This window comes from Mustela lutreola, chromosome 7 (genome assembly GCF_030435805.1).
Source record: "Mustela lutreola isolate mMusLut2 chromosome 7, mMusLut2.pri, whole genome shotgun sequence".
NCBI classification, from domain to species: domain Eukaryota; kingdom Metazoa; phylum Chordata; class Mammalia; order Carnivora; family Mustelidae; genus Mustela; species Mustela lutreola.
In genome coordinates, this window is record NC_081296.1 from 76,705,391 (window position 1) to 76,725,800 (window position 20,410).

Consider the following 20,410-nt stretch of genomic DNA (forward strand, 5'->3'; position numbering starts at 1 on the left):
AGAAGAAGAAGAAAGAGAGAAGGGAGCAGAAGGTATATTGGAGAGAATTATTGGAGAGAATTTTCCTAATATGGCAAAGGGAACAAGCATCAAAATCCAGGAGGTGCAAAGAACCCCCCTCAAAATCAACAAGAATAGGTCCACACCCCGTGACGTAATAATAAAATTTACAAGTCTCAGTGACAAAGAGTAAATCCTGAAAGCAGCCTGGGAAAAGAAGTCTGTAACATACAATGGTAAAAATATTAGATTGGCAGCAGACTTATCCACAGGGACCTGGCAGGCCAGAAAGAGCTGGCATGATATATTCAGAGCACTAAACGAGAAAAACATGCAGCCAAGAATACTATATCCAGCTAGGCTATCATTGAAAATAGAAGGAGAGATAAAAAGCTCCAGGACGAATAAAAACTGAAAGAATTTGCAAACACCATACCAGCTCTACAGGAAATACTGAAAGGGGTCCTCTAAGCAAAGAGAGAGCCTAAAAGTAGTAGATCAGAAAGGAACAGAGACAATATACAGTAACAGTCACCTTACAGGCAATACAATGGCACTAAATTCATATCTCTCAATAGTTACTCTGAGTGTTAATGGGCTAAATGCCCCAATCAAAAGACACAGGGTATCAGAATGGATTAAAAAAACAAAACCCATCTATATGTTGCCTACAAGAAACTCATTTTAGACCCGAAGACACCTCCAGATTTAAAGTCCATGCTAATGGACATCAGAAGAAAGCAGGGGTGGCAATCCTTACATCAGATCAATTTGATTTTAAGCCAAAGACTATAATAATTATAAAGATGAGGAAGGACACTATATCATACTCAAATGATCTGTCCAACAAGAAGATCTAACAATTTTAAGTATCTATGCCCCTAACATGGGAGCAGCCAACTATATAAACAATTAATAACATAATCAAAGAAACACATCTACAATAATACAATAATAGTAGGGGACTTTAACACTCCCCTCACTGAAATGGACAGATCATCCAAGCAAAGGATCAAATCCTTAAATGACACACTGGACCAGATGGACATCACAGATATATTCAGAACATTTAATCCCAAAGCAACAGAATACACATTCTTCTCCAGTGCACATGGATCTATTCCAGAATAGATCATATCCTGAGTCCTAAATCAGGTCTCAACCAGTATCAAAAGAGCAAGATCATTCCCTGCATATTTTCAGACCACAATGCTCTGAACCAGAACTCAATCACAAGAGGAAATTTGCAAAGAACCCAAATACATGGAGACTAAACAGCATCCTTTTAAAGAATGAATGGGTCAACCAGGAAATTAAAGAAGAATTGAAAAAATTCATAGAAACAAATGATAATGAAAACACATCGGTTCAAAATCTGTGGGACACAGCAAAGGCAGTCCTGAGAGGAAAATATATAGCGGTACAAGCCTTTCTCAAGAAACAAGAAAGGTCTCAAGTACACAACCTAACCCTACAACTAAAGACGCTGGAGAAAGAACAAGAAAGAAAGCCTAAACCCAGCAGAAGAGAAATCATAAAGATCGGAGCAGAAATCAATGAAATAGAAACCAAAAAGACAACAGAGCAAATTGATGAAACTAAGCTGGTTCTTTGAAGTAATTAATAAGATTGATAAACTCTTGGCCAGACTTATCAAAAAGAAAAGAGAAAGGACCCAAATAAATAAAATCATGAGTGAAAGAGGAGAGATCACAACTAACACCAAAAAAATACAAACAATTATAAGATCATACTACGCCAACAAATTTGACAATCTGGAAGAAATGGATGCATTCCTAGAGACATATAAACTACCACAACTGAAGCAGGAAGAAATAGAAAACCTGAACAGACCCATAACCAGTAAGGAGATTGAAACAGTCATCAAAAATCTCCAAACAAAAGCCCAGGGCCAGGCGGTTTCCCAGAGGAATTCTACCAAACATTTAAAGAAGAACTAATTCCTATTCTCCTGAAACTGTTCCAAAAACTAGAACTGGAAGGAAAACTTCCAAACTCATTTTATGAGGCCAGCATCACCTTGATCCCAAAACCAGACAAGGATCCCATCAAAAAAGAGAACTACAGACCAATATCCTTGATGAACACAGATGTGAAAATTCTCACCAAAATACTAGCCAATAGGATTCAACAGTACATTAAAATTTACCACGACCAAGTGGGATTTATTCCAGGGCTACAAAGTTGGTTCAACATCTGCAAATCAATGAATGTGATACAACACATCAATAAAAGAAAGAACAAGAACCATATGATACTCTCAATAGATGCTGAAAAAGCATTTGACAAAGTACAGCATCCCTTCCTGATCAAAACTCTTCAAAGTGTAGGGATAGAGGGCACATACCTCAGTATTATCAAAGCCATCTATAAAAAACCCACCACAAATATCATTCTCAATGGAGAAAAACTGAAAGCGTTTCTGCTAAGGTCAGGAACACAGCAGGGATGTCCCTTATCACCACTGCTATTCAACATAGTACTAGAAGTCCTAGCCTCAGCAATCAGACAACAAAAGGAAATTAAAGGCATCCAAATCGGCAAAGAAGAAATCAAACTATCACTCTTTGCAGATGATATGATACTATATGTGGAAAACCCAAAAGACTCCACTCTAAAACTGCTAGAACTTATACAGGAATTCAGTAAAGTGTCGGGATATAAAATCAATGCACAGAAATCAGTTGCATTTCTCTACACCAACAACAAGACAGAAGAAAGAGAAATTAAGGAGTCAATCCCATTTACAATTGCACCCAAAACCATACGATACCTAGGAATAAACCTAACCAAGAGGCACAGAATCTATACTCAGAAAACTATAAAGTACTCATGAAAGAAACTGAGGAAGACACAAAGAAATGGAAAAATGTTCCATGCTCCTGGATTGGAAGAACAAATATTGTGAAAATGTCTATGCTACCTAAAGCAATCTACATATTTAATGCAATTCCTATCAAAATACCATCCATTTTTTTCAAAGAAATGGAACAAATAATCCTAAAATTTATATGGAACTAGGAAAGACCTCGAATAACCAAAGAAATATTGAAAAAGAAAGCCAAAGTTGGTGGCATCACACTTCTGGACTTCAAGTTCTATTACAAAGCTGTCATCATCAAGACAGCATGGTACTGGCACAAAAACAGACACATAGATCAATGGAACAGAATAGAGAGCCCAGAAATAGACCCTCAACTCTATGGTCAACGAATCTTTGACATATAGGAAAGAATGTCCAATGGAAAAAAGACAGCCTCTTCAATAAATGGTGTTGGGAAAATTGATCAGCCACATGCAGAAAAATGAAATTGGACCATTTCCTTATACCACACACGAAAATGGACTCAAAATGGATGAAGGACCTCAATGTGAGAAAGGAATCCATCAAAATCCTTGAGGAGAACACAGGCAGCAACCTCTTCGACCTCAGCCCGCAGCAACATCTTCCTAGGAACATCCCAAAGGCAAGGGAAGCAAGGACAAAAATGAACTATTGGGATTTCATCAAGATCAAAAGCTTTTGCACAGCAAAGGAAACAGTTAACAAAACCAAAAGACAAGTGACAGAATGGGAGAAGATATTTGCAAACGACATATCAGATAAAGGACCAGTGTCCAGAATCTATAAAGAACTTAGCAAACTCAACACCTAAAAACAAATAATCCAATCAATAAATGGGCAGAAGACATGAACAGACATTTCTGCAAAGAAGACATCCAGATGGCCAACAGACACATGAAAAAGTGCTCCTTATCACTCGGCATCAGGGAAATACAAATCAAAACCACAATGAGATATCACCTCACACCAGTCAGAAGGGCTAAAATCAACAAGTCAGGAAATGACAGATGCTGGCGAGGATGCGGAGAAAGGGGAACCCTCCTACACTGTTGGTGGGAATGCAAGCTGGTGCAACCACTCTGGAAAACAGCATGGAGGTTCCTCAAAATGTTGAAAATAGAACTACCCTATGACCCAGCAATTGCACTACTGGGTATTTACCCTAAAGATATGAACGTAGTGATCCAAAGGGGCACATGTACCTGAATGTTTATAGCAGCAATGTCTACAATAGCCAAACTATGGAAAGAACCTAAATGTCCATCAACAGATGAATGGATCAAGAAGATGTGGTATACATACACAATGGAATACTATGCAGCCATCAAAAGAAATGAAATCTTGCCATTTGCGACAATGTGGATGGAACTAGAGGGTATCATGCTTAGCGAAAATAAGTCAGTCGGAGAAAGACAACTATCTTATGATCTCCCTGATATGAAGAAGTGGAGATGCAACATGGGGGGTTAAGGGGGTAGGAGAATATGAAACAAGATGGGATTGGGAGGGAGACAAACCATAAGTGACTCTTAATCTCACAAAACAAACTGAGGGTTGCTGGGGGAGGGGGGTCGGGAGAGGAGGGTGGAGTTATGGACATTAAGGAGGGTATGTGCTATGGTGAGTACTGTGAAGTGTGTAAACTTGGCGATTCACAGACCTTACCCCTGGGGATAAAAATATATGTTTATAAAAAATAAAAAATTTTAAAAATAACAAATATGTTAAGGCTATGAGAATTTGAGCTTTTCATTTTAAGACACAAATATGAAATTCAAAAAGAAATCTATAATCTATACTGAAATAAAAATTTCAATGTGAACTCACGAATTCTCAGGTTAAAAAAAATCCTGCCTCCATTCATGAAAACAGCCTAGACACAATGACCAAACCGACAGCAAATGAGGATCTGTATGCCCAGCATGTAGTCTCTATTATTCCCCATTCAAAGGAACAAGGATTCTTAGAGAGAATGGCCATTTCCAGACCTGGGGCATAAGATGTAAAAGAGGAGCCTAAAACAGCATGCCCTAACAGAAAGCAAAGAAACTGTCAAAGAATAACATCAAAAGGATTCAAGAACTTGTAGAGGCTCCCACTGGTTAAAAGTGAGATAATCTGAGCATCCACAATAATAAACCAGAATGGAGTCAAACACAAATCTATCTAAATCTGTGAGTTCAAATAACTCAAATAAATATAAAAGCTAATTAGTTGCCTTTGTAGTATGTTAGTGAACCAAATTATTATTTTGAAAACTGATAAAGTGAAAGAATCAAACACTGATGTTTCCTTCACTACGTATACCACTGGATTTTAGAGTAATCAACGAGCTAAGGGAGACTGTACTTCTAGAGAAGTATTCCAACTCATAAAGGAAGAGTATGATCATTTTATAAACATTAATGAAATAAAGGATCTATGCAGTGATAACTGATGGCTGTTAATGCAACAAAAAGCAAAACAAGCAAACAATATGTGTTCCCTGACAGAAGTATTCCACACCACCATAAAATATTTCTGCCAAAAATCTAATAAAACCATCGAAAATTAATTACCAATTTATAAGACATATAGAAAACATGGGGGGAACACATGAAGTGACACAAAAGGGACAAAACCAACAAATTCTAAAAAGTGAGAAACCGTAAAGTGAACATTCTTTAACAAATGTATTACAAGGAACAAGAAAAAGGAAGAAGGAAAAACTGTAGATTAAAGTAGACAAAAGAGGGCACCGGAGTGGCTCCATTGGTTAAGCGTCTACTTTCAGCTCTGGTCATGATCCTGGGATTGAGTCCCGTGCGGGGCTCCCTGTTCAGCAGGGAGTCTGTTTCTCCCTCTAACACACCCCCTCCCACTTGTAATAATCAATACAATTTTAAAAGAAAATAAAACAAAATAGATCAAAGAAACACCTCAACCCATTGTAACATATATGCCTCACCTGAATCTTTTTTTTTTTTAAGATTATTTATTTATTTGACAGACAGAGATCACAAGTAGGCAGAGAGGCAGGCAGAGAGAGAGAGAGGAGGAAGCAGGCTCCCTGCTGAGCAGAGAGCCCGATATGGGACTCGATCCCAATGTGGGGCTCGATCCCAGGGCCCTGGGATCATGACCTGAGCCGAAGACAGAGGCTTTAACTTACTGAGCCACCCAGGAGCCCCTCTTCTGAATCTTAATTCAAACAAATTAATTGTATAAGATTTTATGAGACAACCAGGAAAATCTGAACACTGCCCATTTCATGATTACTAATCAAATTTTGTTACAGTGATACGTGTTGTTTTAAGAGTCCTTACTTTTTAGAGATTCATTTTGAAATATTTATAAAAGAAATGATATGCTGAAATTTGTTTCAAAATAAATCTATGTTGAGAATGGGAGGAGGTAAAAAGGATGGTGTATATATGATGCAAAGTCGGTCTAAGTCGATAGCTACTGAAGTTGGGTGATGGATTCACAGACTTTCAGTATCTGTTATTCACTCTTTTACATATATTTGCAGTTTCCACAATAACAAGTTTTAAAAAATTAACCTAGAAAACAGAAATAAAAAGAACCTTCTTTCTATAAAAATGTGCACATTTTATTAAAATTACCTGGGAAACTCAGATACTTATTTTTCTTCTAAAGGTTTAATATCCTTTCCTCTAAAATTTTTAATACTATATATTAAAATATTTCTTCTTTATAAAAAAGAAAGTAAAAACGGGTCCCTAATCCCCTTATCCATGTAGGGTTTTTTTGCATTTAAAAATAATACATAACAAAAAAATTTTTTTCAAGTTTTTATTTAAATTCTAGTTAACATATAGGGTAATACTGGTTTCAGAGTAGAATTCAGTGATTTCATCACTTATATGTAACACCCAGTGCTTATCACAAGTGCCCTCTAAGTACTAATACTCATCATCCAGTTATAACTCAGCAAGGAAAATGCTTGTATGCATTTTGCTTGTATTTTTGCTTGCATTTTGCAAGGAAAATGCAAAATGAAAGCTTTGTGATCTCCCCACACTATTCTCCAAAGGTAACCAGTAACTAGTATTCAGTTTCTTTTTTATTTTATTTTATTTATTTTTTTTTTTTAAGAAGGAGCAAGAATGAGCATGAGTCAGGAGGGGTGCGGGGGAGAGACAGAGAGTCTTAAGCAGGTTCTTAAGCAGCACTGAGCCCAGCACGGGATTGGATCCCACAACCCCGAGGTCACGATCTGAGCACTTAACTGACTGAGCAACCCAGGCACCCCTGTATTCAGTTTCTTTTGATTTATTCCAGAAAACAACAAAGGGAGAGGAAGAAGGAGACTAGACCCAGTAGGTAAACACACACACATTATTGCGACATGCATATGTAAATAAAATGCAACAAGAATTATGCCACTCTGCATCTCACTTGTTTCACTAACTACTACAGCACAAATTAACACATCAATCGGCCTCATTTCTAATGGCACATTATTTCTGTAGTATGGATATACCATAATTCATTTAACTATTCTATTGACAAACACTTAGAATGTTCCATCTTTAAAAAAAATTATTGCAAAGAGTGCTAATAAATGCCCTCCAGATGCTTAAAAAAAATCCAAATTATTTGGGATAACTAGAAGTAAAGAAAGCTTATCATACAAGAATAAAGGTCCAGGCACTTAAACCAGTGCATGCAACAGCCAAAATTTCTACTTAAGAAACAAAACAAAACAAAAAAACACCAGCTATATGATTATATGGAAAGAGCGATACAATATGTAAACATCATGTATGCTTCAGTTCAATATAATTGGGTTTTGTTTTTTATTTTTTTTCCTAAGTAAACATTAAAGTTCAGAAACAGCCTTCTTTTAAAAAAGAAAAAGAGGGGCACTTGGCTGGCTCAGTTGGTCGCATATGACTCTTTTCATATGTGTGAACCCCACCCTGGGTGTAGAAATTACTTAAAAATAATATCCTAAAAAAAAAAAAAAAAAAAGAGAAACCCAGAAATGTCCTACCTTGATGTTCATCATCCTCCTTTGGGGTCTGCTCCAATAATGTGTCCAAAGCTCGGGTATAATCTTTCATTACCCAATAGGCAAGACTACGCAGGAAAGGATCAGGATGTAATCTTTTGCAATCAAATCCTGAGCCATCCTTTTGGCAACCCAGAATCTTCTGATTTAGGATTGATATATAAGTGGATGAGGTCTCAAATTCAGATTCATACAAACGGGCAATAACCATGGCTAACTGAATATCTTCCATTTTTTCAAGACATACCTGTAAATTCAAGTATTGAGAAATACTTATTTAATGACAATTACTTAGCAATATGGAATACTCCACTGATACCCTGAAATCTACCATTTATATTCTTATAGTGGTGGGAGGGGTACAGAGGTTGAGACAGTAATTCAAGCAAATGACTACCTGATAGGTGATTAAAGAATAGCTATAAAAAAGAGTAAGAAACTAGAACTTAGCAGTTTCTGGCCTAGAAAGATCATTTATAAAATAAGCATAAGACAAATATCAAAATTACCTCAGAGTTAGATCAATTTAAATTAATACTAATTTAAAATTAAATATACTTATGACATTTGAATTTATATATGTCAGCTCCTCTTAATTCCCAAATACATGTCCATATAAACATAACTATTACTATTTTAAAATAACCTTCTAATTAAGTAACAAATAACATATGAAATAAAGCCATAATTCTATTTTTACTCTAATTTATATTCTAATGTAATTACGCATATAGAGAATTTAAGGTCATTCAGGCAATAAAAGCGTCTCTCAATCAACATTTCTCTTCTTCTCCTGATTACCTGAAACTTCCTATTTCAAAATCATAAATATTTGTTATTCTAAAAAATCATACACCAGAGATCATTTTTGAAAATGTGACTAATTCTAAATGTAGAGAATTTCTTTTTGTTGGGTATTTCCTTTTTCTTCTATCATGTATTACCTCCAATTATTTCTACTTTTCCCTCACTGGTATGGATTGTTCATAATGACTGTAAGTATCTTAGCAGGAAGATCTCATAAATAAACAGTAACATTCATAATTTCTCTCTCTTTTTTTTAAAGATTTATTTATTTATGGGTGAGAATAAGTGAGTGGGGAAGGGGGGAGGAGGACAATCTCAAGCTGACTGTCCACTGATCATGGAGCCTGATGTGGGGCTCGATCTCAGGACCCTGAGATCATGACCTAAACCTAAATCAAGAGCCAGATGCTCAACCAGCTGGGCCACCCAGGTGCCCCTATAACTTCTCTCATAATCAACTGCCAGGTATATGTATCAAAAAATACAGTTTTACCTCCTCATTCATTTTTCAATACCTAAGACAACTACATTACAAAACAATACGAATAGCAATTTCAGTTCCTTATCTATGAATTTCATTTAGAAAAAAAAGAACTTAAAGTAGCTGCCTGTCTACCCCAGAGAAGGAGGTTGTGACCTACACATACTTCAAATAGTTCGGAATCATAAGATAGCTAGGAAGAAAATATTCATTAGTCATTCTTTTATATATATATACTTGAAATGCAATATTCTCTATATAAAAATTTTTGGTTTATGTTTCACACCTGAATTGATTTATAATTTCATTTATCACTACACCACTATTTCAGTTCTCTGTATTCTCTGTCTTTACAAATATAAAAGAAAATTACAAGCCAAGTGAACATAATTTTTTTCTTTTTAAAAGGCAATTCAGGGCGCCTGGGTGGCTCAGTCAGGTAAGCGACTGTCTTTGGCTCAGGTCATGATCCTGCAGTCCCGGGATGGGAGTCCCGGAGTCCCACATTGGGCTCCCAGCTCCACAGGGAGTCTACTTCTTCCTCTGACCTTCTACCCTTTCATGTTCTCTCTTCCTCGCTCTTCCTCTCAAAATAAATAAATAAAATCTTTTAAAAACAAAGAGGCAATTCAGTATGTAGAATTACATTATAATGAGCTTTACAAATCTGTAACCTAATTTATTACACACAAGTTTTCTGATTTAAAAAAATTTAATTTAGGGGTGCTTGGGTAGCTCAGTGTGTTTAGCCTCTGCCTTCGGCTCTGGTCATGATCCCAGGGTCCTGGGATCTCTGCTCAGTGGGGAGCCTGCTTCTTCTTCTCTCTCTGCTTGCCTGTCTACTTGTGATCTGTCAAGTAAACAAATAAAATCTTTTTTTTTTTTTAAAGATTTTATTTATTTATCAGAGAGAGAGGGAGAGAGAGCGAGCACAGGCAGACAGAATGGCAGGCAGAGGCAGAAGCAGGCTCCCTGCTGAGCAAGGAGCCTGATGTGGGACTCGATCCCAGGACACTGGGATCATGACCTGAGCCAAAGGCAGCTGCTTAACCAACTGAGCCACCCAGGGGCCCCAAACAAATAAAATCTTTAAAAAAATTTTAATTTATAATCCAAGTAGTTAAATAAATTTCAGTATTACAAACTAAAAAAAGAAAGAAAGAGAATCAGTCTACTCTATAACGTCTTCAGATTTTCAATCTCCTACAAGTATCTCACAGCATGTTTTCTTATTTGTACCTCTATGGCATCTTTCAATGAACCAGCTAACAAGAAAAAAGCAGCAGATTGTTCAAAGCGTTGCTTTCCAAGTAAAGAGAAAGCATTTTTCAAAGCAGCTTTACGCCACCTATCTTCATTAAAGTTGTGGCTAAAAAATGTTGTCATCTTCTCATCATGCTGTGATCTGGAAACAAGAACACAAGTATCAGTGGCTAAGGGAAATCTAAAATATTTTGAATCCTTTGCAGAACATGTGAAAATAATCTCAAACACCCATCTAAAATAATTTCAGTAATAGGTATCTCTTACCAAGATTCTCTTCACTTGTGGTAAGGAAAGCTCAAATTCCTTGTATATACATAAACAGGACACAGTGCTTACTTTTCAAAGTGCTTTTATCAACTTTTTTTTTAAACAACATCCCACCCTTTAGGTTATGCTGAACCAATATTATACCCATTTCTTGCTGATAAAGAAACCAGGATACAGAAAAGTAAGCTGATCTGATCAGACTTATGTATCTAAGTACTTTGAAAAGCACCAGCATCAGAATATCTGCAGCACAATCTTCACCCCAGTCAATCATGTTCATTGTTGAGGGAACTTACCTAAACAGACCCCACACTACTGCTTTCTTCTTCATGGAAAGGTAGAACAGTGCAGCGTCCAAGGCATCATTGTTCCTTTGGAAAGAAGCTTTGGCAACCTAAACGGTAAATAAAACAATCTATTAAATTAACTATTTGATGAAAGAATTACAACCAATTAACCAACAATTAATGCTTCCCTGCTCTTACATCGCTGATAGTAACCATGGAGATGAGAAAAGTTGGCTCTATTCCACAGTTTCCAGTAGCTCTGAGAGACAACTATTGGTATGCCAGTAATTATAATAAAAATAATAATAGCAACTAGCAATTTACTAATTACTTCCATGTACCAGGCACCAGTCTAAGTGCCTTTTATTTATCTTATTAAATTACCACAATCCATGAGGATTATCCCCATTTTACAAAGGCAGCAATGGAGACACAGAGAGGTTAAGTGAACTGCCTAAGGTCACACATTAAGGGGTGGAAAAGGTATTAGAACCCAGGTAGTAATAAAACTGTCTACCACATGAAACAAAAAAGAAGACAGAATATTCAACAGATGTGATATTTTTCTTGAAAATTAAATGTTACATTTCTTAATGTTTTGTAAAAGCTAAAATGCTAACTTCCATAGTCAATGTGATTTCACAATTTAAAGCTTTCTCAACTCATACCGATACAGACATCTGTGAATAAATATCAATTATATACACACACGTAAACAACTATAGACAAAAATAAGTGAGTGTTCCAGTGTTTTTTTAAAACATACTTTTTAAAGAAACATTGTTTCTGGTATTTTCCAATCAAATTTTGACTATTCTAAAGACTGACACCTTCTTTCTGGCATGTAATTAACACAGAAGGTTGAAGCTCCGTTATTTTCAAGAGCTTACAAATTTCAATTCTTAGAAATTCCATGACAAAGAGTCTTAATGAACACATGATTCATTAATCTCCTCAGAGCTTATATCCAAAGTTGCTGAATTCATACAGAACCAATCAACTCAGTGTTAAGTTTAAAAATTAAGCCAATAACATTATTATACATAATTATACTGTTTTGAACACAATTATCATACAGACAGTATCTTAATTTTTCAAGGACACTTAGATAACTTCTGCAAATCACTACGCTGAGAGGTATGACAATAAAAAACAACACTTGTTTTTGTTTTATTAGTTCACAGTGACTAATGGTGAAGCAGAAAACTACCAAGAAATGGGAGACGGGGAAACTGCATCATGAAAATGCTGTATTCTCAATACCTGTTTATTTCTCTTCTTTTTTAATATTTTCTCTGTCTTCAATTATTTAACTTAGTATTTTGATGTTTAATAATTTTTAGAGAAATTTTTATTCATGATTCACTAAGGATTTATAATACATATCTCAAGGCAAAAAATTCATGTATCCTTTGATGCAATTTTAAGAGATACTTTTCTTGTGGAATTAAATCCTATGTACGTATCAGAAATAATTATAAGACACAACTAATTGCTGACAAGAAATTAAGGAGATCTTTGTAGCCAAAATCTGAAACATTTCAGAGAAAATATGTCCTCTTTTTTCCATTGTTTCAGAATATAAAAAATTTAATGTAGATACTGTGTCATTTACATGCTGTAACAATTAACTTTCCCTATACACCAGAAGTTGGTATAAGAATAAATTCCTTCTCACATTTGTGCCTATTTTGAGAAGAGAAACACTGATTATCTTATTGGCAACTTTGCATGTAACAGGAAAATGACACTTCTGTGCTCACATTTCAAAGTAATCCGAGGGCCACAATGAACACCAGAATCTCAGGATGCTGAGATGAAGACCGCACACCCCTAGCTACACTCAACCTACCAAATAAAAATTGGCCTGGAAGATATGCATTTTAAGTGAGTTTGCCAGCTGATTCTTCTGACAATAAAATCTGACGACTACTACTGTAGAGGAATGAATTTCTCTTGGGAGAAATAAATCTGTACTTCACAAATGTTGTATCATTAATTGTACTTCTGGGAATTTTGATGAGCTCCTACAAGTAAATAATGAGCATTCCACCTTTCTAACCCCAGTAGAGTAGAACAGGCACAGACTCAGTCTAACAGTTACAAATACCAGGAGCTTTGGGCGGGTTACCTCACCCTTCTAGCCCTAGTCCATCAGGTGAAAATGGAGATGGCCACACAGGACCAGTAAGATGATTATATGAAATAGGTTGTGAAGAGCAACTAGTACCAGCCTGGCACACAGTAGGTGCTCAATAACGGTTTGTTTCTGTAACACTGAAGAAATTTTCAGCTTCCACTAACAAATTATTGAACAAATTTTTTCTAAAGGGAATCTACCAGAAAACAGATTCTGAAAGCCTTCATAAAAAATTTTACAGCATGTTTAATTTGCTGCCATAGATACATTCTTCAAGTGCACACAAATCAAAACCTTCTATTGAATGGTATTTTAAGTGTACAGAGGAAGTTTGCTATTTATTAACCTAGCCATACAGAGAATCCTTTATATAAAAAATAATTTTTGTATCCATAATGTACCTATCTGATAAGAACTGAAGTTTGTTTTCTAAATTTAGATTTTTGTATTTTCTTTTGTAAATATTGTTATTGAAATACAATCAACATACAGTGTTAGAGCAGCTTTAGGTATATAACAGTGATTTGACAATACTACACATTATAAAATGCTCACCACAGTAAATGCAGTCACCATCTGTCACAATACAATGCCATTATCTTACTGACTACATTCTCTATGCTGTACTTTTCATATCCACTGCAAACTTCAAGTTATTTTTTAAAAAAAGATTTTTGAATTTTCTCCAACTAGTTGACACACTTCAACTGATAGCAAAAAAAATGCAACTCCATAAATGTTATAAACTCAGTATATATGGAAAAAGGCAACTTATATACTACACAGGCATTTTATAAAGGTCAAGTTTTTGGAATCTCCAAAAATTATTATTTAAGAAATTCTCAAGATCTCAAGATGTGCAAACTAATTCCCCACTACATATTTTCTGGAAGATAGTATCTTTTATCCTTTAAAGATTTTTTTTTTTTAACTTGAGCTTCCAATGAAGTAAAGTTACCTTTTCAATGCATCTTCGAAGAGTGTTAATATTCCTGACCCACCAACCTATTCCCATAGCTCTTAACTCAGACCACTGAGGGTCCCCTCTCTGAATTGCCGGAATCATATTTATCAGTTCTTCTTCAGCCTCAGAATGAAAAGCCCAGGCAAAATGGCAGGTAGACACACCTAAATTAGAAATACAAAATAATAACCTTTTCAGAACTCTACCAAAAAAGAACAAAACAATTTTTCACATAGTCATGTATTTATTCTTTCATTCTGGAAAGAATTTTCAAGCAGAAAAAAAAAAAGTAAAAGAAAGTCATCATTCAAGGACTTTACACTATAAGTTTCTAAATACAAGAGCAATGGCAGAACACACAAAATGAAAAAAATCTCTTTTTCCCAAGTATTTACTTTTTTTCTCTGCAAAAATAGAGACACTAAAACTTAATCACAGGAAAGATATTTGAATATCGAGTCATTTATACGTACACACACCAAACTTATCAACAGTGAAAGCTCTGGTCAAGTCAAAATATCTTGGCCTGTGTCCTTGGGTATTTTTTCACAGCAATGCAGACCATATCTTCCAGCAGTGAATAGTGAAAACTGCCCCATTCATCCCTCTGGCCAAGGAGCTAAATATCATTTCACAGTAAGGTCTAACCTTCAAGACAGTTGCAGAGAATAACAACAGCAAGGGAACAACATTCCTTTGCCTTTGGCATCTTGGTTAAAAGTAGTTTAAAGCTGCCTAATACTGTTGGTATATGGCAAATTCTTTTTGTCCTGGAAGAAGACTAACAGGAATCTAGGTTGTATTTAGAGGCAACACCATCAGACTTGGAAGTACAAGGGAGTTTATCGACAGTTTACTGATAACACTTTGTTCCACTTAGAGCAGATGGAGAGGAAACACAAGGGAAATGAGACACACAAATTGATGACAGATAGTAGGAATGCCAGGAAGTACGCAGAGGAGACTAGAAAAGAGGCCAGACTGTTCAAAGTAACCATCTGTATGGACCCATTTTGGACCTCATGTCTGAAGTCAATAATAGTCACATTATAGCACAGGCTTCTCAATGCTAGAAGACCATCAGTGTTACCACATGTAATTTTTTCATTAACAACTACTATATAGACTTCCAATATAGTTTAAAGATTTTCTAATCACTACTGCTTCACAACAGTTCCTTTAGAAGGTATAAAAGGAAAAACTATTATGACGATTTTGAATAATAATCTTAAGTTTTTTAAATTTCCCATTGCTAACATTTCTATACAACTGTGCCTAAAATCAGAGCATTAAAAAAAAAAAAAATTCAGTGCAACAAGCCTTGACTGCCAACATAAATTTAAGGGAAAATAGCCAAAATTTACTAACACCAATTTGTAGTTTTTCATAACCTAAAAGGCAGATTAATTTTTAAATCTTTGCCTGATTTAGGAAATAATCACTACATCAAATAACTGAAACTTTGCTTTAGAAGTTGCTATTACATAGTAATGCACACAGTATATCTTTGCTAAAAGCACATTTATAATATAAAGAATAATATAAAATATATTACATTCTGTATCCTTAAGTGAAATGTGATTAATTAAATTTTTGGTATGATTAAGCAGAAACAGGAAATAAACAGGTATGTCAAGGGAATTAGGTTCAGAAGTGAATGTATTTGGAAGCCTAACTATTTATGTTTATTTTAATATAAGCATTGCATTGTAAGTCATATACTCACAAGTAAAGCTGAAGTTTCGGGAATATGTGCCAGATAATCCAGTAGATTTGCATACTTGTAGCGTACTGCCACACACCCTGATTTGAGATACAAGGATTTATATCAGCCCCCTATTTTACAGATTAAAAAATCATAACTACAGAGTTTAAGGTGACCTGCTCCATAGCTTAATACATACGTGTGTGTGTGTGTGTGTGTATGTATGTATATATACATACATACATACATTAAGGAAAAAAGAACGGGGCGCCTCGGTGGCTCAATGGGTTAAGCCTCTTGCCTTCAGCTCAGGTCATGATCTCAGTCTTGGGATCGAGCCCCCACACTTGGCTCTCTGCTCAAGCAGGGAGCCTGCTTCCCCGCCACACACTGCCTCTCTGCCTACTTGTGATCTCTGTCAAATAAATAAATAAAAATCTTAAAAAAAAAAAAAAAAAGAAGAAGAAGAAGAAGGAAAAGAACAGGGGCACCAACAGATAGTTATTTACTTATTTATTTTTTGCCTACCAGTAACAGTCTATCCTTTGCAGTTTTCCTCTGTTCTTCTTAGCCTTTCTATCTGTATCCCATCTACTGAACTTTTCCCCTGAAAACTCTTCCTAAGATCATCATTTATAATAGCAGTCACTTATGTCCAGTGTCTCAACTGTATCAAAGGGAAAATGGAATTTTCAATTCCACAATTGTCATTAAGTGATTCAGTACCATCTATTATTTAAAACTAAAGTGTAAAAGAACCTCCTAGATACCATTTTTTTAAACCTAACCAAATGGCACAGACTGTTTAAAATGGTAATGACAAGTCCACAATGGGTTAAGTTTTGGAACTGTCGAACACTGTTTCCAGGAATGTAAATGAGTACAGTATTTCTGTCTGGGGCAATACTCATCAAGCCTTAAGAAATTTCACTCTTAAATATAGCAAAGTTGTGGTTGCTGGAGGGGACGTGGATGGGCAGACGGGAGAAACAAGACAGAATTAAGAGTACATTTATCTTGATGAACACTGAAAAATGTACAGAATTGATGATTCATTATATTGTACACTTGAAACTATACTGTATATTAATTATACTTGAATAAAAAAATACTAAGATACAGTTAGGTTCAGAATTTAGAATACTGATCTGGCAACAAAGTGTTGACTGAAACATTAAAAATAAAAACAAACAACTACCTCAAAAAAAAAAAAAGAGTCAATAAGAACTTTCAAGCCCTCTGACTCATTAATTCCACTGTTGGAAAATAATCAGATATATACATGAATATTTGTATGAAGAGTTATAAGGTCATTCATTACAGTGATCATTCAAATAGAAAACCAGCCAAATCTGTTTCACAAATGAAGGACTAGATAGATGAAACGTAGTTTAGAAACATGATAGACTATCAGACAGATATTTAGAATTATATTTTCAAAGAACATTTATGAGGGTGAAGGGTAAGTGCTATGGGTAAGAAAAACAAATTATAAAGCCTGATATTCTAGTTCCTACAATACTAAAGCATTATTTATGGGGCTGTGTCCAGGAGGCTGGTTTCAAAATAGTCTAATGAACACTGCACTGGACTTGGATTCTAATGCCAACATCTATTAATAAATAGCCCTATATCTTGGGCAGGTCACTTTATAGTTTCAGTTTTTCACTATTTTATTTTTTTTAAGATTTTATTTACTTATTCACAATAGACAGCAAGAGAGAAAGAGACCGGGAGGCAGGAAGAGGCAGAGGGATAAGTAGGCTCCCCACAGAGCAGGGAGCCCGATGCAGGGCTTGATCCCAGGACTCTGGGATCATGACCTGAGTAAAAGGCAGCACTTAACCAACTGACTCACCCAGGTGTCCCTGGGTGTAAATCTGTAAATTAGGGGGCTGACATAAATCCTTACACCTCAAATCAGCGTGTGTGGCAGTATACTACAAGTATGCAAATCTACTGGATTACTATCTGGCACATATTCCCAAAACATCAGCTTTACTTGTGAGTACAGGACTTATAATGCTTACATTAAAATAAACAAATAATAAAACATAGGGCAAAATTCACGTAATTTTTTAAAAAAGATATCAGATGTCAAAGAAATTCGGGGCCACTTTTACGGCCTTAGGCATACCAGGTTTACTCCTAAACTACTGCAACTTTAGTGAGTAAAGTCTGAGAAACTGAGAAGAGCCAAAGTCACAGAACAGAGCTGAAAGAGGCACAGAAGAAGGGTCAGTGGGCACCATGTGACAGCAAGTTCTTAAGGCTAATGATAAGAATGCATATAATGACTTAGCTAATTCTTCTACCCAAATATACATGCAAATATTTCATTTCAATATGAAATAAAAGTCTTGCAAAGTTTCAAACAAGGAGTTAAATACCTTGATGAAGTAGCTGTACTCGGTATAAAGGAGGCAGCGATGTCAAAAGGCATGTGTGCAAACGCATAGCTAGTAAGTATCTCAAACCACACTCGTCTAGTGTGTCTCTTCCTGCAAAGCAAACAGAAAATATGTTTCAGGGAAAAGGTCACAAACCAATAAAAATTAGGAAATAAGCATTAAATTCAACAATAACAATTTGCACAAAATATATATTTGAGTGTATTCCTTTGTCAACACTTGGATATCTTTATAAAAAAAATGTCTTTACAAAAAATATTTGTAAATACTGAAACTCCCAAATGAAAAATGAGGAAAATATACAGGTAACAACAGTACTTACAGCTATTCATAATAAATGAAATCTTGAAATCCAATAAAAAATATATTAACTATATTAAGCTAGATACAATCTTAAGAAGCATTTCCTATGTGAAGTCAGATAGAGATTTAAAACACAGGAATTACATATATAAACTGAAATCATTCGTTTATTATCATTAATAAAAAAGATAAAATTTTCTAGTCTGGTTAGCTCAAGTGATATACAGTACTATGAAAGATTTAAAATCTGATTCCCTAGGCTAGTTTTACAAAACTAAGGTTGAACCTCAACCTAATTTCACAAACTCACTCCTATTTAAAAGTTGCGCAAAGGTAAAAGTGTGGTGAGTTTAATTAAAATTATAGCCACTGTTGGAGGAAAGCAATTCAAAAGTCTGAACAGCACCCAGCACAGTAACTGTCACTTAGGAAGTAATAAGAATGTTAAATCAAATAATATTTTCTAGAAGAAAATAAAATGTTTTAAACTCTCAAATTATGCCGGGCATAAATTTGGAAAAACGAACATTCCCACAGAGGAAACAAAATGTGCGAAGACCTTGAGACAGGAATGTGTCTAGGGTCTTTCTGGGACACAAGGAGGTCAGTGAAAATGAACGGAGATCACATGGGGCCTTGTGGACCTCTGTAGGGGTATGGCTTCTACTCTAAAGTGAGATAGCAAGCCACTAGTGTAGGCGGGAGAACAGACTGAGGTAACAAGAACTTAGCAGTGTTGGAGAGTTTGTCTATAACCAGGCAGGAGTGGGCAGTGACCTGACCGGAATGGCCATAGGAGGAGTGGTGAGAAATGACTGGACCTAGATATGGGAGAACTGGTAGCATGTCCAAAGACTGGAATATGGGGTTCGAGAGAAAGCAGAGTCAGGAATGCCTTTAATTCCACTGGGAAGAATTCATTTACTTAGAATCCACTGACTGAGACGTGCAACATACTTAAACTCGGAGCTTCAGTTTCCCACCTGTGAAGTGGAGACATTAATTCCTGCCTTAGCCACCTCATGAAAGGGCACTGTGACCAGGATGAGCCATTTTAATACTGCCCTGCCAATCATATAGTTCCGAATCAAAGTTTAAAACATTTTTCATGGATTGTGACCTATTTTCTTGATATCTCAGAGTAAAAACTTTTAAGTTTTCAACAAAGGCTTCATTAAGACTATTACGGGGAAAATCCTGCTCTATTGAATATACCACCTCAAAATCATTAGGATTTGTTTTAATTAACATGTTTGGAAAATAGGTCCCCAGGCAAAAGCTTCTGAAGTCTCTAGTTATTTTAATCTACAAAGAGAAAATTTGGGGGATATATTATAAGGATATAAATACATTCCAGCTAGCTTTGAGAAACAGTCTTTTTCCCTCAAATTTAGAAATCTTGTGAAATAGTAAGAGTACAGGCTGGAAGGCAATGAGGTATCCACATAGGAACCCCAGCTCTGCCACTTACTACCTGCATGACCTTGTATGTCACTTAATCTCCCTAAGGATCAGTGTCTTCATCTATAAAATTTAGTATAATAACAGCTACCTACCTAGATTGTTGTGACAATTAAGTATGATAAAGTACATAAAGTGCCTGGCATATAGCAACTGTTCACTCCTCCACAATATTTACTGAATGAATGAATGATCAATAATTTTCAGTTTCCTTGGCTAATGCCATCATTTACAAGCAACACCATTACCTTCAACTATCTGCATAAAAGAGAATGGAATCTAGTTTCAGGAGACAGCCAAAAATGTTCTGGTTATAGAGCAAATTAATCAAGACACACATTATAGTAAAATGTATTAAAACCTCTTTCTCAAGAGACGTTTCAGAGAAAATTAGGTGATTGTAAAAAAATATATATATCTAGAAATGGGAAGATG

At 35.5% G+C, this 20,410-nt stretch overlaps 1 protein-coding gene across 4 annotated transcripts in view; it reads right to left on the minus strand.

Moving 5' to 3' along the window:
* Positions 1 to 20,410, minus strand: part of DMXL2 (Dmx like 2) — a 156,779-nt gene that overhangs the window by 30,239 nt on the left and 106,130 nt on the right. For all 4 annotated transcript variants that reach the window (XM_059181546.1, XM_059181544.1, XM_059181545.1 and 1 more), the window contains exons 19-23: positions 18,191 to 18,301; positions 14,090 to 14,259; positions 11,001 to 11,098; positions 10,411 to 10,576; positions 7,866 to 8,130 (exon numbers count right to left, since the gene is read on the minus strand). In XM_059181546.1, the coding sequence (XP_059037529.1) occupies positions 7,866 to 8,130; positions 10,411 to 10,576; positions 11,001 to 11,098; positions 14,090 to 14,259; positions 18,191 to 18,301 (810 nt within the window). The remainder of the gene's footprint in view (positions 1 to 7,865; positions 8,131 to 10,410; positions 10,577 to 11,000; positions 11,099 to 14,089; positions 14,260 to 18,190; positions 18,302 to 20,410) is intronic.